The 25504-nt window shown below is 32.8% G+C and overlaps 2 protein-coding genes across 5 annotated transcripts; one reads left to right on the top strand and one right to left on the bottom strand.

The window, feature by feature from the left end:
• Positions 1-265: 265 nt before the first annotated feature.
• On the bottom strand, positions 266-16747 carry LOC112035565 (kelch repeat-containing protein At3g27220). The gene is made up of 7 exons (XM_065773786.1): positions 16374-16747; positions 15741-15908; positions 14534-14763; positions 13171-13341; positions 12417-12522; positions 10440-10646; positions 266-747 (listed from the first exon to the last, which is right to left on the bottom strand). The coding sequence occupies exons 1-7, from the start codon at positions 16560-16562 to the stop codon at positions 577-579; spliced, it is 1242 nt and encodes a 413-aa protein (XP_065629858.1). The 5' UTR covers positions 16563-16747; the 3' UTR covers positions 266-576.
• Positions 16748-20131: 3384 nt separating this feature from the next.
• On the top strand, positions 20132-23849 carry LOC112029713 (pentatricopeptide repeat-containing protein At3g29230). Of its 4 annotated transcripts, none has more exons than XM_024062405.2 (4): positions 20132-22153; positions 22300-22416; positions 22519-22684; positions 23458-23849. In XM_024062405.2, exon 1 carries the CDS (start codon positions 20328-20330, stop codon positions 22128-22130), a length of 1803 nt encoding a protein of 600 aa, XP_023918173.2. In that variant the 5' UTR covers positions 20132-20327; the 3' UTR covers positions 22131-22153; positions 22300-22416; positions 22519-22684; positions 23458-23849. The 4 variants fall into 4 exon arrangements, with proteins under 4 accessions (XP_023918173.2, XP_065629857.1, XP_023918172.2 ...); XM_065773785.1 differs by having other exon boundaries at positions 22297-22416; XM_024062404.2 differs by having other exon boundaries at positions 20132-22416.
• The last annotated feature ends 1655 nt before the right edge of the window (positions 23850-25504 follow it).

The following is a 25504-nucleotide window of genomic DNA, read 5'->3' as shown; positions in this document are numbered from 1 at the left end:
ATTACAAATTTAAACCTTCAATTGTGCATGGGCAGTCTCATATTTGTGTACACATTCAATTTCCTGATCATATAATAACACATTCAATTTCCTGTTGATAGCAAACCACATGAGCTTAAAATTGAGTGGGGATAGTTCATTTTGGGAAAATTGGCACATAAGAATCGAGAGTCAAGCCTTTGGGGGGATAGCTCAAGCCTCAATTCAATCAAAAATACAAGAATTGAGAGTCAATTTGGGTCATATGTGATGATAGTTTTGACAGTGAAGGTTAATGGGAGCTTGACTCCATTGTTTAGAATGAAAATTACAAATGACCAATTTTCCAATGAATAGCTACACTGAACACTGTAATCATCCTCTCCCTTAATAACTTTATTTTAAAGAATAAAAAAGAAACAAAAGAGCGGACAATTCTTGTGTCCTTCGGCTAAACTGGGGAGAAGAATTTTTCTAAGTCAATAAAAAAAATTGCATTAAAAAAAAATACAGAAACCCGTTTGATTAGGTTTACAAGATGGCAAAAGGTTGGTGTGGCAGATTATACCCCAGCAAAGAATAAAATGGAAAATTTTGTCACAAGCTCAATTTCAATTTGGTTCTATACATGTCTCCAATAACCTTCTTTGGTGCAGGATCATTTGGTCCTTTGTCTTTCTGTCCAGATGTGAAGTACAACCACCCATTCCAATATCCAACTAGCGTGGTTTTCACACGGAAAGGAAGTTTTCCAATCACTGACCACTTCTGTAAACATTAACAAATCCAAAGTGTATTAGTACAATCAGACACAATCAGAACAGAGCAAACTACATTGCGTAATTATTAGAGAAGTGTGAACATTTCCAGTACAGATGAATAATTTGCAATAATATTCAAGGTCATGGCTTTGCGGGAGCTGAATTGATACAAGTACAGATTTTTTATTTTGGATAGTTACGATGGGTGAGGGAAAACTTGAACCTTAGATGTCATTAACATACTAGAAGGTGACAACCAGGTGAGCTACAAGGCTCTTGGCAAGTACAGGTGTTTGATTTTGACAGGGGTATTAGCATCAAATTTGGCAAATTTAAACAAAAGGTCTTAGACAGACATCAGCAGATAATATGTGAACTAACAGCCAATAACACTTAATATACTCAAAAGTTTTCATATAGAAAGTAACATATGTAATAATTTTCACCATACTTGGGACTTTGATGGTGAAGGCCTAATGGTTAACAATATGATTATTCCACTCCAAAGAATGCATATAGGAACCATAAATTGAAACGATATTAATTCAAGCAGTGAAGCAGTGTCAACCTCTTTTAACTGCAGCAATTGACTTGCGTTTTTGAATGTGTACGCACACATGTACATAAAAATCAAACAAAAGCATAAAGAAAACTTTTGTGGAATTTAAGTCTTTTAAGGGACCAAAAGTCAATACCAGTGTACCCAAGTTGAACTGGAATACTTCTCCGTTTAGAACCATTTTCTTGGTTATGGGATGCTTATCTGTTGTGCCTCCAACAATAACAAAAGAATTGTTAACAAAAACCCAAGCAAATTCAATATGGGAATCTGGCTTCGGCATGGGAGGTAACTCTTTCCATTTCATCTCATCATCTAGCATGTAAACATTTCCAAATACCACCTGAAACAATCAAGAATATGAAGACATGAAAAAGTGGAATGCAATGGATAAAGAAGTGACGGGGTAGGGAAGGTGACAGGTATTATAAACATAGAAATACATCATCATCAATAATAATATTTCTAACAGCTAATTCAAGAACTTCCAAAGATTATTATAATCCAGTTAAAAGTCAAAAGAGATCATTAGGAGACAAAGATAGAAAAACAACTTCAAAAATTGAACTATTCTATATTTTGTTGGTTTAAACATGCTTTTGGGCCACAACTTTTGGGGTTAGTTTCATTTTGATCTAAAATTTGGGGACAAAAGGTATATTTAAGCCTATTTTGTTCAACCGCACATATGGAGACCCACATCATACATAACTACATAATTTTTTTTTGATAGGTAAGAAAGTAATATTATTAATAGAAAAGAATAAAAGATACATAGTGAACAAAGAACAGCATAGAGACAAAGAAATAAGGGAATCAAAATCCTATTCTAACTTCTAAGAGACAAAAAAAAAAATCAATAATAGTAGAACAATCCGAAACACCCCAACATACACAACTACATAATATTGTGATCCAAAATAAATCCACACTGCATCTAATGCAGCAGGCATTGCATGGCTCAACAAAACATGTTTGTTTTGGAGACCAAAGGCCCTCTCTTAATATTAAGAAAGTATTAATCATAGCTCCTCATATGCTACATCATAAAAGGTTTCACTGATAAAAATATTTGTAAACACGGACTTAATTCATCAGAGGCTTGTAACTATTTAATCAAATCATGACATAGATAATTCAAAAAGAGCTCACAATCATATTTAAAATGATATTTAGAATCCAATTTACCTTAAGGCATAAAAGGGTGGAAAATAATATGTTCCTACAACTTAAATTTGGGGAAGGTATAATTCCAACACTGAGATACATGGATAGTAGCGGAGACAAGTGTTGTTAAAAGTGCGCTTAGACATGCTTAAAGCTCGAAGCTCCACGGTCTGAAAGCTTCGCTTGGCCAAAGCGAAGCTCATTTAATGAAGTGTGTGAAAGGCACACTTTTTGGCTCTTTTCAAAGAAGCAAAAGGCATGCTTAGGTGTGCTTTTCTATTTTCTTGCCAAAAAAATATGCAAATTATTAAAATTAACTCCTTGATCTTAAAGGAAATGACATGGACATTGATTTATAAAAACAAGCATCCAGTGTTTCCAATAGAAATGTTCAAAGTTCAAAACCCCCCTTCTCTAATTATCAAATTATCAAGAAAAAAATAAAAAGAAGAAGAAGGAGAAAAACATTGTTCTTAAGCTGTTGTATCACAAAAAATAAATAAATAAATAAAATATTGTGTAGGTATCAAAAGACATGAGCAAGGATAAAATGAGAGAGCGAGAGAGAGAGAGAGAGAGAGAGAGAGAGAGAGCATGCATGAATTTTAAAGAGGGGGGGAAGCAATTGAGATTTACACATGCATATGTGGATCAGAGAAGAAACCTTTTCATCCCCTTTTTTTTCATGGCTGGGTACTGTTTAGCCCATATACATATATTCAAAACTGAGAGCTTGACCATGAATACATTTCATTCCAGCCATCATTGGGGAAATTTTCAAGAAAATTAACTTGCAAACAGCCATTCTAGTTGAAAGCTTCTTAATGTTAACAAAAACCAAAAGAAGGTAATGAGACCTCTCTTTATAATGATGAATCCCCTCTTTTTTATATGTGCTGGTACATCTTACAAAAAGCCAAACCAATCAATTCTAAACTAAAAATATAATAATTAGCTTACCTCATTCCTACGAGAGCACTTGAAAATTGGTGATCCAGGTTTTGCCATAAAATCACCTTCTTGACCACCAATAACATGGTGCTATGTTTTCTATACCAAAATTCCGCACTCATGTTTGATTGATCACTAGTGGAAGCAAGCTAAGCAATCCTGACTTCTTAGCCATTTGGCCCATTCCGAGTCTAAGTCGTTGTAACTTGTAATTTACGATGGCTAAGCAAAGAAGAATGATGAGACCAGGAAGACTTGTCCATCTCGATGTTGCACCATGTCTGTATCGACAGACTTCACTTGCAATTTACAATTGCTTCCAAGTTCCAACAATAATAAATTGGTCCCAATGCATTTGAAAATGGGCGACTCATGACTGGATAGCAAATTGCTCATGTACATCTTTTTTTTTTTTTCTTTCTTTTTTTGTGGTCGTGGTTAGTTTGAATTGATTATGGGAATGTATGATGCAGGGACAAATTTCACCCACTGCATCTACATTCACAATAGATTAAACTCTTTCAAGCTTGATGCATGCATAATTTTAATCATAGAAGAGAATTAATAAATGGAAGCACATAAAGTTGTAGAAAAAATCCTTATAGAAGATGACCAAAGGTGTTAAATAGAAATCAAACTGGATTGATAACGCTTCCTGAGGTGCCATTACTCCATGCCTAGAAAAATTATGGAATGGGTAAATGCTAATCAAATGTGCGTGGTGTTAAATGGCTTTGAAACCCAAACCAAACCGTAGGGTCGGACTGATTAACTGGAAACCGGCCATCAATTCGGGTTTTTAAACATAAAAAACTGTCTAGTCTGAGGAACCGGGCATGGGTTTTTCAGTTTTTTTCCTGACATAATTTTGCTAAAAATATTTAGCTTTCATCTCGTTTGTCAACTACATCACTGGATTTCACTGTTTAATGAGAGACCAAGAGAGGGGAGTTAGAGAGAAAAAGGCGAGAGTAATAGAGATTAGAGAGAATGAAATAATATAGTAATGGAAAATGGACAGGAAACTTACTCTGGCATTAGATTTTTTGAAATAGAAGCTGAATCATGCATTTTCGAAGAGATGTTTTGTAGGCATTCTTGGAGATAACCAAGTTACCAAAAGGAATAAAGAAAAGAAAAATGAACAAAGTATCAGACTATTTTTTTTTTTTTTTGCTGAATAGTATCAGACTATTAGAACAATTTAAAAGAGCATTCGCATCAGTATTTGTATTTTACACATCCATTTTTACACTAAAAACCTACTTTTTCTATTTTACACTACCACTTTTACAAAACACCCACATCAACTCATTTATTTTACAAGTTATTTCAATAAAATATTCATTCCTCTCATTTTTTTATTATTTCCCTCAACTCACTCTTAATATACGCGCGTTATTTCTCTCTCTCTTTTCATTTTTGCTGAACAGCGCTCTCTGTCTCTGTCTCTCTTCTACCTTCTCTCTTCTGCCTTCTCTCATTATTTCTCAAAAACAAAAACCCAGCGACCCACGAAGAAAACCCAGCGACCCACGAAGAAAACCCAGGGAACTGAAGTTCACGACGACCCACGAACTGAGCTCTGACGACCCACGAACCGAGCTTCACGGCGACCCACGAACCGAGCTCCGACGACCCACAAACCAAGCTTCACGGCGACCCAGATCGTGTCTCACCCGCCGATCCATAAACCAAGCTCCGGCGACCAACGAACCAAGCTCCAAAGACCCAGAACCAAGGTCCAGCAACCCAGAACCAAGCTTCGGCAACCCAGATCGTGTCTTCACCGGCCGATCCACAAACCAAGCACCACAAGCACCGATCTATCTCTCCGTTGGTTTGTCTGTGTGAGTTTGTTTGTGCGTGGGTCTATTTTTGTGGATGTGTTTGTGTGTGGGTGTGTCTGTGTTTGTGTGCATCTGAGAAAAAGAAAATGTGTTTCTGAGGTAGTTGTGCATCGGAGAAGAGAGAGAAAATTTGGGACGAATGAAAATTATTAAAATAATAAATACACGAGCTACAGTACCTGTATATATTTACACGGGTACTGTAGCTCGTGGAAATATATACATGATTTTGCCCGTTTTTACACCCATTGATGTGGGTGTTTTTTTGCTCAAAATGTATAAAATTTACACTGTATATCTATTTTAGACATCTTTAACTGGGCTGATGCGAATGCTCTAACAAATAAAAACTAGAGAGAATAAGACAAGGGACACGTGAATGAGATAAGAATGAGAAGATAAAGTATTGGAAGTGGCCAGGGAGATAAAATGAAAGAAAATTGAGATATTTTAAATAATATAAGAGATATTTTATCATTTTTGTAATAAATTACAAAAAAATATCATCTTTTCTTTAATTAAAATATATTTTAACTTCTTTATATATATTATTTTAATTAAAATGGTTAAATTTTGTATATGTATTTTATTATTTTTATATTAATAAATTGTTAAAATAATTATGATGTCATCACGGTTCGACTTCGATTTAGCCTTAAAAACTTTAAACCTCTCTTTTTTACGGTTCATTGAACGGTCCGGGTTTGAACTAAGAAGCACTATCATTTTAAATTTTAAATGGCATGAGAAGAAACAAGGAGTGAATTTTATCATGAAGTAGGTCTATTTTCATGAAGATTTGAAGACTTGAATAGCTTTGGGTGTATGGATTCCAACTTTGCACATTAGAACAAAGTTGTATTAAACATGGGCCTTTTAATCTAAATTGAGTTGATTGAGTCAATATATTACTCATACCAAGCATAACAAAAGCTAATGGAATGCGTAGCTCTCCATTGTTATCAAACTAGAAATGAGTAATTTATTAGTATAAAAAATACAAAATATGTTAATTTAAACGGAATTAATGGTTTCATTTTAAATTAAACAATATGGGACAAATATAACAATTGAAAGTTTGTAAACTAAGTTGCGACCAGATCCAACCACAAAAAGGGTATAATATACCCTATATATAAGTCTATTATATTCGTGGACTACTTGCATGTTTGCAATTTTCATAACAAGCCTAAGGCAACTGTCAACTACTATGTTATTTGTAAAAATTAAAAAAATAAAATAAAATTTAAAAAAAAAAAAAAAAGGAGAGAGAGAAAAAAGAGAGAAAGAAATAGTGTATATCCATCATGTTGCTATGCACCTAGGGCTTGGCTCTGTCTCCTCTACGTAAATAATGGGTACACTTACCAGATTGCCTCCCTAGGTGTCGTGTGGTGCAAATGATTCTCCATCGGTGATGTGCCTGTGATTGGTGGGAGCTGACGTTGCTAAACTAGCACTAATGTGCCGTGTGGGAGAGTTCCCCGCAGTTTCAGATCCTTCATCAATGGGTACACTGACCAGGTTGAGTTCCATAGGTGCCGTGTGGGGTAATGCCCGTGTTTAATGGGATGAGATATTTACACTGACTAGGTTGACTTCCATAGGTGTCGTGTGGGGTAATGATTCTCCATCATTGATGTGCCCGCGTTTAATGGGATGTGATATTCCCATATCAGTTAGTGCTATGTGGGACTTGAACTCTCCACAATTGTGGGAGTTGCGGTTTCAGAGCCAACAATTCAATTCATTATATTTTTATTAAAAGACAGAATAATGCAGTAAAGAGATGTAATTCTAAAGATTCAAAATTTTACAAAACATGAACATCTCAATATTACTAGATTTTATTTTCTAACTCTAACAAAATTAAGACTTTCATATCATTTAAAAACAAAAGAAAAGGGAACTAGATGAGCAATTTGCCTTTTAGTGAATCCCCATTTTCAAATGCACCGAGTCTAACTTATTATTATTGGAAGCTATTAATTGCAAGTGAAGTCTATTGAATTAGGTAAAGTTGAAGTTTCTGTAGATAAAGACTCAGGGCAACATTTGGGTGAAGGATTCCAAAATAGATTTTGGGTTGCTTTACTGAAAGCAAGCGAGTGGAAGTGATACGTGAATTAAGGGTAACGAGGACTGGTCTTCTGGGATTGAGATGATGCAATTGTTCTCAACGGTTGAGATTGAGAGTTGAAAAAAGCAACTTTTAATCTCAACCGTTAAATAAAATAAATGAGAATCGTAAAAACTTTTTGTGAGAGAAATATGGAGTAACTTAGGTATTGCACCGGATCTAAATCTAGTCTTCTGCCATAAGTCCTTTCCTTCTATCCTTATGATGGATACACACTATTTCTTTCTCTCTTTTTTCTCTCTCTCCTTTTTTTTTTAAAAAAAATTTTAATTTCTTTTTTTAATTTTTACAAATAACATAGTAGTTGACAGTTGCCTTAGGCCTGTTATGAAAATTGCAAACATGCAAGTAGTCCACGAATATAATAGACTTATATATAGGGTATATTATACCCTTTTTGTGGTTGGATCTGGTCGCAATTTAGTTTACAAACTTTCAATTGTTATATTTGTCCCATATTGTTTAAATTAAAATGAAACCATTAATTCCGTTTAAATTAACATATTTTGTATTTTTTATACTAATAAATTACTCATTTCTAGTTTGATTACAATGGAGAGCTACGCATTCCATTAGCTTTTGTTATGCTTGGTATGAGTAATATATTGACTCAATCAACTCAATTTAGATTAAAAGGCCCATGTTTAATACAACTTTGTTCTAATGTGCAAAGTTGGAATCCATACACCCAAAGCTATTCAAGTCTTCAAATCTTCATGAAAATAGACCTACTTCATGATAAAATTCACTCCTTGTTTCTTCTCATGCCATTTAAAATTTAAAATGATAGTGCTTCTTAGTTCAAACCCGGACCGTTCAATGAACCGTAAAAAGGAGAGGTTTAAAGTTTTTAAGGCTAAATCGAAGTCGAACCGTGATGACATCATAATTATTTTAACAATTTATTAATATAAAAATAATAAAATACATATACAAAATTTAACCATTTTAATTAAAATAATATATATAAAGAAGTTAAAATATATTTTAATTAAAGAAAAGATGATATTTTTTTGTAATTTATTACAAAAATGATAAAATATCTCTTATATTATTTAAAATATCTCAATTTTCTTTCATTTTATCTCCCTGGCCACTTCTAATACTTTATCTTCTCATTCTTATCTCATTCACGTGTCCCCTGTCTTATTCTCTCTAGTTTTTATTTGTTAGAGCATTCACATCAGCCCAGTTAAAGATGTCTAAAATAGATATACAGTGTAAATTTTATACATTTTGAGCAAAAAAACACCCACATCAGTGGGTGTAAAAAGGGGCAAAATCATGTATATATTTCCACGAGCTACAGTACCCATGTAAATATATACGGGTACTGTAGCTCGTGTATTTATTATTTTAATAATTTTCATTCGCCCCAAATTTTCTCTCTCTTCTCCGATGCACAACTACCTCAGAAACACATTTTCTTTTTCTCAGATGCACACAAACACAAACACAAACACACCCACACACAAACACACCCACACACAAACACATNTTTTTTTTTTTTTTTTTCCTTTTTCTTTTTAAAATTAGGGGTGGGTAATTTGGTTAGATAGTGTTTGTTTTGGGTATATAAGTAGAGAGAGTATTTGGTGCACAATGTAAAGCCATATTCTACCATGGTTCAATTTTAAATTATCTATAAGACACATGCATACACATTTGTCCAAACCATGTCATAATGTTGCACTATCAATAAAGGGAAGACGATCAGAGAGTTGAACAAACTTTCATTTCATGGTATGAAATATGTGAACACAACACAAATTTGTTAATTTTCATGATCCCGTTACTCTTTTGCATTTATTTTTGGTTTCATGATTTAAAAATAAATAAATAAATAAAAAATCGTACCTTAAGAAGGGTACAAATATGCAATGAAGCTATTAAACTAATTTTTAATAGCTTAAAATGTATATGTTCTTTACTCTAATTTAGTTTACTTTTTCTTTATAATATATATACACAATATTATCCAAAACCATCTTACATAAAATATTACAAAATTATCCGTGCATCGCACGGGGAACTTACTAGTTTTGTATAATTTCAGTACTTTAATGACCACCCTAGAAAATATTCCTAGAGCCACCATTCACCTTAGCCTTTGCTGTTGACCACCATAACTTTAGATTACAAAAATTTGAAATTTAAACATTTGATTGATGATATTGCTATTGATCTTTTATCTTTTAGAAATTTTGAGAGCATGGAAGATATAAGAAAGAAATGTAATATAATGGTGAATTTATTTATTGCTATATATTTACTAATAGTCTTTTTTATAATATGCATTTTTACATAGAAAAGAAAAACTTACTGACTGCCCTAATTTTTTTTCCAAATTTCTCGAAATTCCCATTATATTGACTTTCTTGGGTCCAAACCCTAGCATTCCATTCATATAAATATATTTAAAATTGTGGATGTAAGTGAACCAAACCGTTCATAAATAGCTCAAACTTGGATTTATAAAAAATTTGGCCATATTTGTTTGTTTATAAATGAGTCAAACTTGAGCCTTAATTTTAGGCTTGTTTAATAAACAAATTTTGCCCCAACCCCCCCCCCCCCCAAAAAAAGTGTAGATAAACAGGCTTATACAAGGCTCTTGGCAAGTACAGGTGTTTGATTTTGACAGGGGTATTAGCATCAAATTTGGCAAATTTAAACAAAAGGTCTTAGACAGACATCAGCAGATAATATGTGAACTAACAGCCAATAACACTCAATATACTCAAAAGTTTTCATATAGAAAGTAACATATGTAATATTTTTCACCATGCATGGGACTTTGATGGTGAAGGCCTAATGATTAACAATAAGATTATTCCACTCCAAAGAACGCATATAGGAACCATAAATTGAAAGAATATTAATTCAAGTAGTGAAGCAGTGTCAACTTCTTTAACTGCAGCAATTGACTTGTGTTTTTGAATGTGTACACACACATGTACATATAAATCAAACAAAAGCGTAAAGAAAATTTTCGTGATATTTAAGTCTTTTAAGGGACCAAAAGTCAATACCAGTGTACCCAAGTTGAACTGGAATACTTCTCCGTTTAGAACCATTTTCTTGGTTACAGGGTGCTTATCTGTTGTGCCTCCAACAATAACAAAAGAATTGTTAACAAAAACCCAAGCAAATTCAATATGGGAATCTGGCTTTGGCATGGGAGGTAACTCTTTCCATTTCATCTCATCATCTAGCATGTAAACATTTCCAAATACCACCTGAAACAATCAAGAGTATGAAGACATGAAAAAGTGGAATGAAATGGATAAAGGAAGTGAAGGGCTGGGGAAGGTGACAGGTATTATAAACATAGAAATACATCATCATCAATAATAATATTTCTAACAGCTAATTCAAGAACTTCCAACGATTATTATAATCCAGTTAAAAGTCAAAAGAGATCATTAGGAGACAAAGATAGAAAAACAACTTCAAAAATTGAACTATTCTATATTTTGTTGGTTTAAACATGCTTTTGGGCCACAACTTTTGGGGTTAGTTTCATTTTGGTCTAAAATTTGGGGACAAAAGGTATATTTAAGCCTATTTTGTTCAACCGCATATATGGAGACCCACATCATACATAACTACATAATTTTTTTTTTTGATAGGTAAGAAAGTAATATTATAAATAGAAAAGAATAAAAGATACAGAGAGTTCATGGTAGTGAACAAAGAACAACATAGAGACAAAAAGAAATAAGGGAATCAAAATCCTATTCTACGGGACAAAAAAAAGTCAATAATAGTAGAACAATCCAAAAGACCCCAACATACACAACTACATAATATTGTGATCCGAAATAAATCCACACTGCATCTAATGCAGCAGGCATTGCATGACTCAGCAAAACATGTTTGCTTTGGAGACCAAAGCCCTCTCTTAATATTAAGAAAGTATTAATCATAGCTCCTCATATGCTACATCATAGAAGGTTTCACTGATAAAAATATTTGTAAACACAGACTTAATTCATCAGAGGCTTGTAACTATTTAATCAAATCATGACATAGATAATTCAAAAAGAGCTCACAATCATATTAAAAATGATATTTAGCATCCACTTTACCTTAAGGCATAAAAGGGTGGAAAATAACATGTTCCTACAACTTAAATTTGGGGAAGGTATAATTCCAACACTGAGATACATGGATAGTAGCAGAGACAAGTGTTGTTAAAAGTGCGCTTAGGCATGCTTAAAGCTCGAAGCTCAAAGCTCCACGGTCTGAAAGCTTCGCTTGGCCAAAGTGAAGCTCATTTAATGAAGTGTGCGAAAGGCACGCTTTTTGGCGCATTTCAAAGAAGCAAAAGGCATGCTTAGGTGTGCTTTTCTATTTTCTTGCCAAAAAAATATATGCAAATTATTAAAAGTAACTCCTTCATCTTAAAGGAAATGACATGGACATTGATTTATAAAAACAAACATCTGGTGTTTCCAATAGAAATGTTCAAAGTTCAAATCCCCCCTTCTCTAACTATCGAATAATCAAGAAAAAAAAAAAAAGAGAAGAAGAAAAACATTGTTCTTAAGCTGTTGTATCACAAAATAAATAAATAAATAAATAAAATGGTTTAGGTATCAAAAGACATGAGCAAAGGATAAAATGAGAGAGCGAGAGAGAGAGAGCATGCATGAATTTTAAAGAGGGGGGGGGAAGCAATTGAGATTTACATATGCATATGTGGATCAGAGAAGAAACCTTTTCATCCCCTTTTTTTTCATGGCTGGGAACTGTTTAGCCCATATACATATATTCAAAACTGAGAGCTTGACCATGAACACATTTCATTCCAGCCATCATTGGGGAAAATTTCAAGAAAATTAACTTGCAAACAGCCATTCTAGTTGAAAGCTTCTTAATGTCAACAAAAACCAAAAGAAGGTAATGAGACCTCTCTTTATAATCCCTCTTTTTATATGTGCTGGTACATCTTACAAAAAGCCAAACCAATCAATTCTAAACTAAAAATATAATAATTAGCTTACCTCATTCCTACGAGAGCACTTGAAAATTGGTGATCCAGGTTTTGCCATAAAATCACCTTCTTGACCACCAATAACGTAAAGCTGATCATCAGCCACAATACAAGCCCTACACAATAGTGACAATTAAAGAATAGTAACGCATGTGAGATTTGTGCAATGGGCTTTAAGATGAAACTTGAAAATGCTTATTTCAGCTATCCCAACAGGAAATTCACATTAATTTGGCATGCACTACACATACTAGAGAACATCTATTCCCTATAACTTCCTTGTTTAAAGATGCTCTTTTTTTTCTTCTTCATTTTTTCTTTTTTGGTATTTTCTGTAGTTAAATACTCCCATGGAATATGCTCATTTTATTGCTTGAGAAAATCTGTCCAGTTTTAGTATCATTAACAAAAGACTGCATTATATTGAAAATTATGTGGTATAACTATATTTGTTCAAAAAATTTCAAGCAATGAATTAGTCAGTTTAACAACTTATTTCACTAGAAAATGTATCAGTGATGACATTGATGTCTATCATCATCATAATCACTAGAATACACTATCAAGAATTATTTTTACAAACTCATTGCCTCAAATTTTTCTTCTTTTTACAACATTAACTATTGTTACTAGAAGTTGAAAAATTGTAATTGACCTTAAAAATATAAATGTCTAAATCAAACAGAAGTATTAAATCCTTAAAACCTAAATGCAGAAGAAAGAAAATATCATAATTTGTTCATAACATAAGACAGCCCACAGACCTATGAGGTCCTCCACGGGGAATGGCTATTTCAGTCCTCCACTCTTTTTCTAATGCTTTGCCATCTTTTACAGCAAGACTCCAATGCTCTAATGCAGGATCATATCGGTTCTCCTTGCTGCCACCCATCACATGTAGTCTACCTCTCCAGAGTTGAGTTGCTGGTGCATACCTGAAAATTATTATGTACAACCTTTTTTAGTTACTTTCCTTAGAACTTGTGCATTTTCTAGTGGGGCAATCATTTAAGAGGTAAGAAGTAACAATTGGAGTATCAAAAAAGAAACTTATAATTGAGGTAGTAATCACTACTGAAGGTGCATTAGACATTATATCTTGGAAATGGTAGTGTTAATATAGATTTATAGAGATACAAATCACGTAAAAAAGGAAATATAACAAGTTGTCCATAAACTTTGATCAAAACCTTGATATATAGAAATTATTATCAGCTAAAGCTAAAAATATAACAATACATTCCATGACTTCTTTTTGTATACATTAAGGGGGAAATAAACCCTCATATCCCATGGAGGAAACACAACAATATCATTAATGGTTTACATACAGCAAAAGTTAGATTCTCTCTTTTTCTTATCATAAAAGTGCATTAGAAATTCTGATGAATTCTTTCTTCTTCTTTTTTTTAAGTAGAAATTATGATAAATTCTTCAAGAAAATTGATTGACTACCAATTCTCTGTCATCTTGACATATCAAACTAGGCAGAAGCCACACACATAGAATTGTTCAACATAAACAGTTTAAGAAATTTTAAATCAGAAATTTTAAATCATAAACAGTGCAATTATTTGAATGATCTTTCTAAACTTGGTATTTTAGGACATATAAACTTGTTAAGAACTTTCTATAATTGATAATTTAATAGGATAGTGTATGGACACTATTGTGTACAAAGCAAATCAGCCAATACTGAGCTATTCATCTGATGAAAGACATATGAACGGCAGCCAAAAAAAACACATATCTAATAATGGGTATAATGCTAGATGTGATATGTTTTCTAGTACTTGAACTATGTGTGCAGGAGAATTCAGTATTTAATATCTTCTTTGTCTTTTTATTTGCTAAACAAATGAAGCTTAATTAACTTAATTAATGCTTTTAAACAATATTTTTTTGGGATTATATAGGCACAAACAACAAAGGATTTTAAATTTAACATAACACACAAATACAAGAAAAAAGTAAAAAGACATAAAGAATAGCACAAAGATGTCTAATTCTCATGAGAGAGAGAGAGAGAGAGAGAGAGAGAGAGAACAAGTCACTCGCACAATGCCAATGATTGTTTTTCAACAATAATGTCAACTCTTTTGATCAGGCTTTCATAAAGGCACATACCTAGGGACTGGTAAAGGCGGCATGTCCCTCCATTGTTTTGTCTCAGTGTCAAGCACAAATGTATGAGCAGTAGGCCCTCTGCACTGTGGACCATATTGTCCTGTGACTACATAAACGTATCTCCCATCTGTTACCATTCCTAAATGTGAGTGTGCCATTTCTTTTGGCATATCAAATCTTCCTCCCCATGTATTATCCGTAAAATTGTATATATCAACATGTGAATGTACCTATAGAAAATCAACATTATAAGTAAACAGAATATTAAGGCCCTTGGTTCTGTTAGCTCAATAATACGGTACAATACATATTTGAAAAGAAATCAGTTTCTTCCAATGAGATCTAGCTCAAACAGCACCTCAATAGAAGAATGGGGTGGAGAGCTTAATTGTAGGTTCTAGACCCACAAAAGCTTGTGAACATATCAATTGGGGAAAGAGAATTTGTTTGACAAACAAATTTTCTTTTGTTAAAAAATACCCTGATCAGTGGCATATGGTTTCATCTAGGAGAGAATCTGCTTTCAGTATAAACTTTCATATAGCCAAAAATAACATATAACATGCAGTAGCTGCCTTCAGTTTTAGTGTATTCTTTTGTAACTTTGATTCAGTCTTAGTATTCTTATGATTTGTAAGTTTAATCAAAAACACAACAGAGCTTGAAACCAGGACCTAACCCTTCACCTCATTATTATAGGAGAATTAAGTTCCATCTGATATAGAACTCATCAATAAATTCAATCTTAGCATTCTAATGCTAAAAAAATCAGTAATAACACGTATAAACTACAACAAAGTACTTTACAACTAATGCTAACATAACAATGTTACAAAATTTTAATATTTTTTTAATATGTAAATATGAATTAAATTCACATAGCACAAAAATGAGGCGCAATCCTAGTACATGGGTTATATACATGTGTGAACACCTGTGAAAATAAAGGCAAAACAAAATCTCAAATGGCATTAGCTAGACAAGGATTAAAACAAATTGGAGTAGAAGTTCAAAAAAATGTTCAATGCAACAAAGTTGACTACATCAAAAACAACTGGCTAACTTCTTCAGTATTAAAATTTCAACAAAATAGCAGGCCATTCAGATCACCAAGACAAAAATGAAGACTGAAGCATAGAAAATTAATAACTAGCCTCTGATTTTACAATAATAAGCCTTTAAAAAAAAAAAAGCACATAGAACTTACGTAGTCAATAGTTCCATATCCAGCAAAAACATACAGAAGATTCTTTATTTGTATGGCAGCCCCATCTAGACGAGGCACAGGTGAAGCTGCCATCTTTTCCCATTTTAATTCCGGGCCAGGTAAATCAGCAAAAGTTGCCGATAAGACTCTCCCAGATGCATCTTCCTTCTATAAAATAAACCCAAATTGACCATCAATTTTTCAGATTAAGAAACATAACAAAACAGTGCAGCATTTAGATATTTCTTCTTCCACTACTTAATAAGCAGATTTTCCCATTCATAAAATAAATCAAAATCAAAATCAATACTACAACAGAAAAAGAAAAAACCAACACTGCTCTAGTCTCCTAAAATTCCAACAATTTGATTCAACTAAGCCAACAGGTAATCAACAAAAGTCCAAAGTTCTTTTTTCTTTTTTTACCCAAATTTTAAATTGCTTCATTTCACACATTTTATCAGCAACCAAACAAAACCACCTAAAAAAAACTGAAATTTACAATGATTCTAGTTAAACAAAGCAAACCCACAAATTAAATTTCCCTTCTTTCTCAGAAACCAAACAAACCCACCAAAGAAATTCACAAAATGCACCCAAAAAAAAAATGAACGTGATTAAAAGAAAGCTGACCTTTTTGGGTGGTGGTTGCTTCGGTTTATCGTTACTGGGCAAAATTAAATCATGATATGAAGAAAAAGCCGAATTGGAAGAAGAAGAAGAAGAAGCCCAGAGGAAATCAGCAATAAGAGCTAACCCTAATAGACTTACACATATCACTACAAGCCTCGCTGATCCATGTTTCCCTGAGGGCCTTACCATTTTCTCATAATTCTTTGCTCTCCCTAACTCAGTTTTTGTTTCTCTCTCTACAGAGAACAAAGACACAGTGTACTTGTTTTGTGTGTGTGCATGTATGAGAGAGATCTCATTCTATGAGCAAGAAGGTGCAGTTCAGACAGTCACCGACATAATTGGGGTTGTGGGATTTTTGGCTTCTTCACAATTATCAATTTTTTTGGGGGTTAAAACTTAAATTCGCAATTTTATTTTCCCCCTAAAATGAAGTTTTTTTTTTTTTTTTTTTTAATTATTTGTTAAGGTTTGAGATAACACGAGCTCGGTCAAGAATTTTCAAAATTGACCAACATAGTTCTAACCACCAAGAAAGATATGAGAAAATGATTAACAGTTTAGGATTCAATTGTTCAAGTTGGGTTCAAAGATATCAATTTTGCAAAAGTCTTTAAGTGTAATCGGCATTATTTTACACTTAAAAATGTTAACGATATTTTGCCCTCTTTTTTTATTATAAATAATTCGTTAAAAAATAGGGGATTTTATTTTTTTCCTTTTTTTCTTTTTTTTGTTTGAAAGATGATAGATTTAAGATAAAGTTTTAACTCCAAACTAGTTTTGGATCAAATTTTTCAACATATTATATGGCAATTTATAAAACTATTTATTTATATTATTCTAACAAGTCATATGATTTACTAAGAAAGCTACACGTAAATAATTTAATCTATACATCATGGGTTATAGTGCAAGAGAGCTCCCAGCCAGTATAGAACCAAACTTTTTCCATAACCTTTCAAAAAAAGTAAGGATTAAAAGAGTTGTACTGAACCATATATTAATTTTAAGAGTAATTTATTTAAAAGAAATTATAGGTTTACATTTTACTAGCCAAGGTAAAATTTACCTTGTAGACAAAAAATAATAAATAAATAAATATTGTGTACAACATACATTTGTATAGTCTACCGTGTAAAATTTCCATTAATAATATAAAGTAAGAAATTTTCATTATTTAATTTAATTTCAAATGTGAGTGAGCTTATTAACAAACTAAATTTTCCTTAAAAAACTAAATTATATGGTTTTTTAGCTAAACTTTAAGTTTGGTATATTTTGTTTATTGAACACGCGTGAGTTTATTTGCATATGTAAAATAAATTATTTTTTCTAAAATTACACCATTTGTCACAACTTATAACATTATGACATGTTCCCTATGAGTGTTTAGACAATTATTTTTGGATAAAATATTATTTATGGTTCTTAAATTTTATCAAAAGTTTTTTTTTTTTTGGTCTCCAAACTCTAAAAAGTTTTTTTTTTTTTTACTTTTTTTTTTGTAAATAGTTTTTTTTTGGGGGGGGGGGTAGTGTAGCGGCGAAAATAGAGATGAAAAATGAAAATTTTCAATAGTTTAGGAATGAAAAAATAATTTTTTTTTTTTTTAATTTAAGGACAAAAAGTAAAATATTTTCAATACTTTAGAAATAAGGGTAAATTGCAAATTACACCCCTAAAATTTGGGAATGATTAGATTTTACACCCAGAAATTTCAAAATTTGGATTTTACTCTCTAATGTTTGGAGGATTTGGATTTTACACCCTGACGTTTCAAAATTTGAATTTTAGTTCCTATTTTAAGGGATGTTTGGATTTTACCCCTAAAATTCGGAGGTGTTTGGACTTTACTCTCTAAAGTTTCATAAGTTTAAAGTGTAAAATCCAAAAACTCACAAATTTTAGGGAGTAAAATCCAAATTCTGAAATGTTAGGGTGTGAAATCCAAACATCCAAAATTTAATGGGTAAAATCCAAATTTTGAAACTTTAAGGGTAAAATTTAATCATCTCTATACCTTAAAGGTATAATATGCAATTTAACTAAAAAAAAATGAAAACTTTAAGATTTAAAGTTGAAAACCAAACTTTTGACGAAGTTAACGAAACAAAAGCATAAAAACATACNATTTTACTCTCTAATGTTTGGAGGATTTGGATTTTACACCCTGACGTTTCAAAATTTGAATTTTAGTTCCTATTTTAAGGGATGTTTGGATTTTACCCCTAAAATTCGGAGGTGTTTGGACTTTACTCTCTAAAGTTTCATAAGTTTAAAGTGTAAAATCCAAAAACTCACAAATTTTAGGGAGTAAAATCCAAATTCTGAAATGTTAGGGTGTGAAATCCAAACATCCAAAATTTAATGGGTAAAATCCAAATTTTGAAACTTTAAGGGTAAAATTTAATCATCTCTATACCTTAAAGGTATAATATGCAATTTAACTAAAAAAAAATGAAAACTTTAAGATTTAAAGTTGAAAACCAAACTTTTGACGAAGTTTACGAAACAAAAGCATAAAAACATACTAGCCTCTGAGCACACGCAGAGGCTTTTTTATTTTTGGGTAAATTTTAATAATTTTATCCATTAGAAGTAGGAAAGCATTTCAATGTAGAAGTAAAAATTTATTATTTTTGTTAATTTACTATTTTAACCTCATTTTTAAGTTTTAGGTAAAAGTATTTTTTACAATAAAAAAAGTAATAACTAACTTTATTTTGTCAATTTACTATTTTAACCCTATTTTTAAGTTATTGGTTAATTAATTTAGAAGACAGTAAAAAAACAATATTAATAATTTGGGTAAATATTAATAATTTGCATTTATTATAATTTGGGATTTTTACTTTTTCTAATCACAAAAAAAAAAAAAAAAAAAAATACGTGGGGTAAGTTTGGTAAATTGGAGGAGTTTTAAAACTAACAAAATAGTGATCATATTTTGTAGGGAGTTAGTGAATAAAAGTAGGAATTTAAATCAACGTAAAAGTATGAGTTTATTAGAAATATGAAGACATTTCAACGTAAAAGTAGGAATTTATTATTTTTATTAATTTACAATTTTAATTTTATTTTTAAGTTTGAGGTAGAGGTATTTTTAACAATAAAAAAATAATAACTAACCTTCTTTTGGTAATTTACTATTTTAACCTCATTTTTAAGTTGTTAGTTAATTAATTTAGAGGTATTTTCAACAGAGAAAAAAACAAGGGTAAAATATCATTTTCGTCCCTAAACTATCACAAAAGTTCGTTTTTTGTCCCTAAACTTTCAAAAGTTCGTTTTTCGTCTCTAAACTATCACAAAAGTTCGTTTTTCGTCTCTAAACTATCACAAAAGTTCATTTTTCGTCTCTAAACTATCACAAAAGTTCGTTTTTCGTCCCTAAACTTTCAAAAGTTCTATTTTCGTCCCTAAACTTTTCCAAACGTATTGATTTTCGTCCCTCCGTCTGACGGAGTGCTGACGTGGCTTTGACAGAGTGCTGATGTGGGAGAGACGAAAATCAATACATTTGGAAAAGTTTAGGGACGAAAATAGAACTTTTGAAAGTTTAGAGACGAAAAACGAACTTTTGTAAAAGTTTAGGGACGAAAAACGAACTTTTGTGATAGTTTAGGGACGAAAATGATATTTTACCCAAAAAACAATAACTAACTTTTTAAATCCTCTTAATATATACAAACAAATAAAATTATCTTACCCATTATTTTTACATTCCAATCACAAAAGACAACCTTAAAGGGTGTCAAGAGTTGTCACACACAACACAACGTGTGTCCCGCCGCTATACATGGCTAAGACTTGTCGAATTTGACAATTTGTGTCGGATGCGATAGGCTTACTTTTATGCTTGGCAAATGGCAAACCTTGAAGTGATGATGCAAACTTATTAGAGACTACCCTGTTGTTTGTTCATTGTGTGTCCTAAATTCAAATCCCACAATGTTAATTTCCGCGCCAATCAGAACCCCAACATGGGTTTCAAGACGAAGACTTTTGGAAGAGAAACTGTCGGACCTTCATAAATGGACCAATCTCAAACATGTAAAGCAAGTCCATGCTCAAATTTACAAAGCCAATCTCTTCCAAGACCTCTATGTAGCACCCAAGCTTATATCTGCTTTCTCATTGTGCCACCAAATGGTGTTAGCAGTCAATGTTTTCAATCAAATCCAAGAGCCCAATGTGCATTTGTACAATACTTTGATTAGAGCCCAAGTTCATAATTCTCAGCCTTCACAGGCTTTTGCAACTTTCTTTCAAATGTTGAGTGATGGGGTTTCTCCTGATAATTTCACATATCCTTTTCTTGTTAAAGCTTGTTCTGGTGAATCTTGGTTTCCTGTGGTGCAAATGGTTCATGCCCATGTTGAAAAGTTTGGATTTTTTTCAGATATTTTTGTGCCCAATTCGCTTATTGATAGTTATTCAAAGTGTGGATTTGTTGGCGTTAATGCGGCGAGGAAGTTGTTTATGGTGATGGGGGAGAGAGATATTGTGTCTTGGAATTCTATGATTGGTGGTTTGGTGAAAGTGGGCGAGGTTGGAGAGGCACGTAAGTTGTTTGATGAAATGCCTGAAAGGGACGCAGTTAGTTGGAATACAATATTGGATGGGTATGCGAAGGCTGAAGAAATGAAAATGGCGTTTGAATTGTTTGAGAAGATGCCTGAGAGGAATGTTGTGTCTTGGTCAACCATGGTTTTAGGTTATTGTAAAGTTGGTGATATGGATATGGCAAGAATGTTGTTTGATAAGATGCCTGTTAAGAATTTGGTTACTTGGACTATAATTATATCCGGGTATGCTAAAAAGGGGCTTACAAAGGAGGCGATTGGCTTGTATGATAGAATGGAGAAGGCTGGGTTGAAGTCTGATGATGGGGCTGTCATTAGTATTTTGGCTGCTTGTGCAGAGTCTGGTTTGCTTGGATTGGGTGAGAAAGTTCATGCTTCTATTAATAGGACTAAATTTAAGTGTAGTACTCTAGTTTCAAATGCATTGGTTGATATGTATGCAAAGTGCGGTAGCTTAGACGAGGCATATAGTGTCTTTAATGGGATGGCAAGGAGAGATGTAGTATCTTGGAATGCAATGCTGCAAGGGTTAGGCATGCATGGTCACGGTGAGGAAGCACTTCAGCTTTTTTCTAGAATGAAACAAGATGGGTTTGTGCCAGATAAAGTTACCTTCATTGGTGTGTTATGTGCTTGTACCCATGCGGGCTTTGTTGAGGAGGGCCGTCAATACTTCTACGCAATGGAGAGAGACTACAGGATTGTTCCCGAAGTTGAGCATTATGGTTGCATGATTGACTTATTAGGTCGTGGAGGGCATCTTAAGGAAGCTTTTAGGCTTGTGCGTAGTATGCCAATGGAACCAAATGCCATTATATGGGGTACCCTTTTGGGCGCATGCCGAATGCATAATGCTGTGGATCTTGCTGGGGAGATTGTGGATCACCTGGTCAAATTAGAACCATCGGATCCTGGGAATTTTTCTTTGTTGTCAAATATTTATGCAGCAGCTGGAGATTGGGACAGCGTTTCCAAATTAAGGCTGCAAATGAGGAGAACAGGAATCCAAAAACCATCAGGGGCTAGTTCTATAGAGGTCAATGATGAGGTGCATGAATTTACGGTATTAGATAAATCACACCCTAGATCAGATAAAATATATCAGATGATCAACAGATTGGTTCAGGACCTTAAGGAGGTTGGATATGTACCAAAAGCATATCAATAGAAGTTGGTGTGTATGTTGAGTATGTAAGGATTCTTTTGTATACTGTTAATCAGATCCTTGTTGTCTCCATAATGTTTGAAGTATTTTCTTTTCTTATGTCATTTGCAATTTTTCTTTTTCTATCCCTCTCTGCTTTTTGTAATTTTATATGTTTCCCCAACTTAAGCAGATAGAATTGTCTTCGTAGACCTTGATTAAGGTTTATAGACCATGCTAGGCATCCTTATGACTCTTGACACCAATCAGATTCGGTTGCCTGCAAGGAAATATCATACTAAAAATGATGGTATGAAGGGGAGAATGTTTTAGTTAAAACTTCTTTTGGTTTTTGAATGATTTTTTACTTGGCTATGCAGTTCGCTTTTTAATAGCTTCTTACTATATGCAGGTTCAATTCTAGCAACAATGAAGAAACACCCAACACACCAAAGGCAGATGCTCTTTTCATTCCTAAGGAAACTCTGAGAGCACTGGACATTCATCCAAGAGTATTGGTGTATGTGAGCCGAAAGCTTCTCAATCGAAGGATATATCCACTCTGGTGCATGAGAATGGTATTTTGTTACCTTTTGTGCCATGAGGTTTCTGGTCAGTATCCTAGTTGTATTTGTATGTAGAAACAAAGGATTGCATGCAAAAAAAACCTGTTTTTAATGAAATTTGATTCAAGAATGCATTTTTAGAATTGATTCTTTTAAGCTTTGATGTCCTCCTTTTGGCATGCTACCTCTCCCCCCCTCTCTTTTTTTCTTGATGCTGGTAGGATCTTCATAACAGTCTTTGAATGATACTAGCTTGTAACCCATGTGAGGCATCGAATTTTTATTTATATCAAAGACTTTTATAACTTCAGTTTAAAGTATATGCATTTTCAGTAATAAATAATGTTGTTTATGTAAGTGTCCTCAAATAAATTTCCTGTATGCAAAAATATTAAGCAAATGAGAGAGGATCAATGTGCAAACAGTTTTAAGATACCTACTTGGACTAAGTAACAAAAAAAAAAGAAAAAAAAAAGAGCTTTCAATATTCCCTTAGGAAAAATGTCAGATCTCAATTTTCAATATGGCAGTCTCCAGTAGGCATGCTCATGAACGCTGTATTGCAGTTTATCCTGTAGTTCTTACGCTCAATGTTGTAATAACAGTCATGAACTGTAAGAAAGATATATATATATATATATTCCTTTTTTTTATATAAGAATGATATATATTTTACGAGTTACTGCTCTGAATTTAAACATGTTTTGTGTAAGGTTGATGAATTTAAACATTGTTGAGACCTACGCAACCCAAATGCTTTTGGTTGAATACCATCTTTATTGCAGAAAATCCGTTGGAAGATTGTGTTGGCGTGTTGCCAAGGAATGTGTTCGTATTCTCAAAGTCAACCAGAAACCAAATGGAGTTAATGAAGATCATTCTGTTCAAAAAGGGGATTCTTATATGACACTCAGTGGACTGGAGACAGAGCTGGTTACTACATCACTGCCAAAGCTCCAATAATTTGTATGGAATTCACCAAGTCAGTGTTATATCAATGTGAGCTGTGTACTGGGATTTACTAGGCTTGAGAATGGTAGAATGGGCTTTATTTTCATGTTCAATCATATCTGATATTTTATTTTCAGTTTTGTTTCCACTTGCATCTTTATTGGTGATGCAATAGATTTATTCAATGGAAAAAAATTGCATTTGGAATTGTCTTTTAAAAATCAAATTCAGAGTCTGAAATTTCTTCTGAATGTTTTTAATGAAATTTTTTAGGTTTGTTTGGGGGCTATTGCTGCAACAATTTGGAAAGTTATAGGTCCGTTTGGATACCGCTATTTTGTTGAAAACTGAAAACAATAAAAAAAAAAGATTACTGTTCATACTACGGTTACTGTTCATTAGCCTAAATGCACTGTTCATGTCTCATGAACAGTGCAATAGGCGCTGGTTTAAAAAGGGGAAGGGGAAGGGGAAGGGGGGGGGGGGGGAGGGAGAGACTTGCAAACCAAAAGCTCACTATATGTCTAAGCCCCTTAATAATGAAAATTATCTTAATAATTAATTAATCATATAGAAAATACAATGTACAATATATATATATATATATATATTTTTTTTGAGAAAAACATTGTACAATAATATGTAACACATATGTTAAGCCATTTGGTGTAACATATAGAAGATAATTTGATTATATAGTTTATGATATGAATACAAAATTGTAAATGAACATGAGAATAAAAAAAGGAGAGCTCAACTAACGTCTTTTCTTGTTTTTCTAACGGAGACGTTTAAAGTTTAAAGTTCAAACTTATGCCCCAACTGTGTAATAGGATTCCCACAAATACATTAGTCTCATACTATTTCACCGGATCATTTGCTTTGCCGCAACATCTTTCATAGGATGGATCCACAGATAATGCGCAATAAATTCTAACTAACTAGTTGTCAACTTGTCATCCTTTGATGGGTCTTCATCTATTCCATTCCTGCTCTATAAATGTATAATTGATTATATATATATATATATATGAGAATCAAATCATTGTCTATATTACAATCTGAGACATAAATGATTGTCTATATTAAATTCAAGGAATGTCACTCATCTATCCTAAAAGGTTGATCAAAATAAATTTCTCATCAACCAACATTTATCTGTATGGGTAGCATGGTATGAGATGTCGCTAGGATATTTGGACTGGACAATAGGGACTGCACATTTAGAAAGGGGCCAAATTTATTAATGGGTTTCCCTTTTTCACTACATTCCTAAAAAACATGTTTCCTTCTTTATGGTAGTAGTAGTATCATCATTTGACTTATATTCCTTTTGCTCAAATTGAAGAATTCAAACAGTTAGGCCCACAAACTAATAAGTCACTTACACATTGGTCTATAATTTTTTCTCCACCACTCACGCTTTGCCACATCAAGTTGTGGCAATAAGTTGTGAAATAATTTGGAGTACTAGAAACAATGTGTAAATTCATTTTGCTCAAACCGAAGGCTAAGCTCTGAAAGAATGAAATAATATATCTAGAAAGTAAGAGATTTTCTATACAAAGAATATAAACTCAATCTACAGTCTAAATCTGATACCCACTGCTTTAGTTGACGAAAGAACTCGCAAATGAGGATTTTTTTTTTTCATTTTATTATTATTATTATTATTATTATTTAAACCTAAATTCTCCTTAGAAGAATCAGATATTGCCACTGGACCGAACCACAGGTTCTTGATAGCCATGCCGTTTGCCTGTCTAGTAGTGACTAGTGAGTATTCCATTGTCACTACGTAATTTCTTATCCTGTTTAAGGCATTTTCTGCAGATCTATGTAAAGTCTTCTGATTAATGGTTGCACTTTTTAGTGTTATTG

The sequence above is a fragment of the Quercus suber genome, unplaced genomic scaffold, assembly GCF_002906115.3.
Source record: "Quercus suber isolate HL8 unplaced genomic scaffold, Cork oak 2.0 scaffold_80, whole genome shotgun sequence".
NCBI classification, from domain to species: Eukaryota; Viridiplantae; Streptophyta; class Magnoliopsida; order Fagales; family Fagaceae; genus Quercus; species Quercus suber.
The sequence above is the reverse complement of the archived record's forward strand: the minus strand, read 5'-3'. Positions and strand labels throughout refer to the sequence as shown.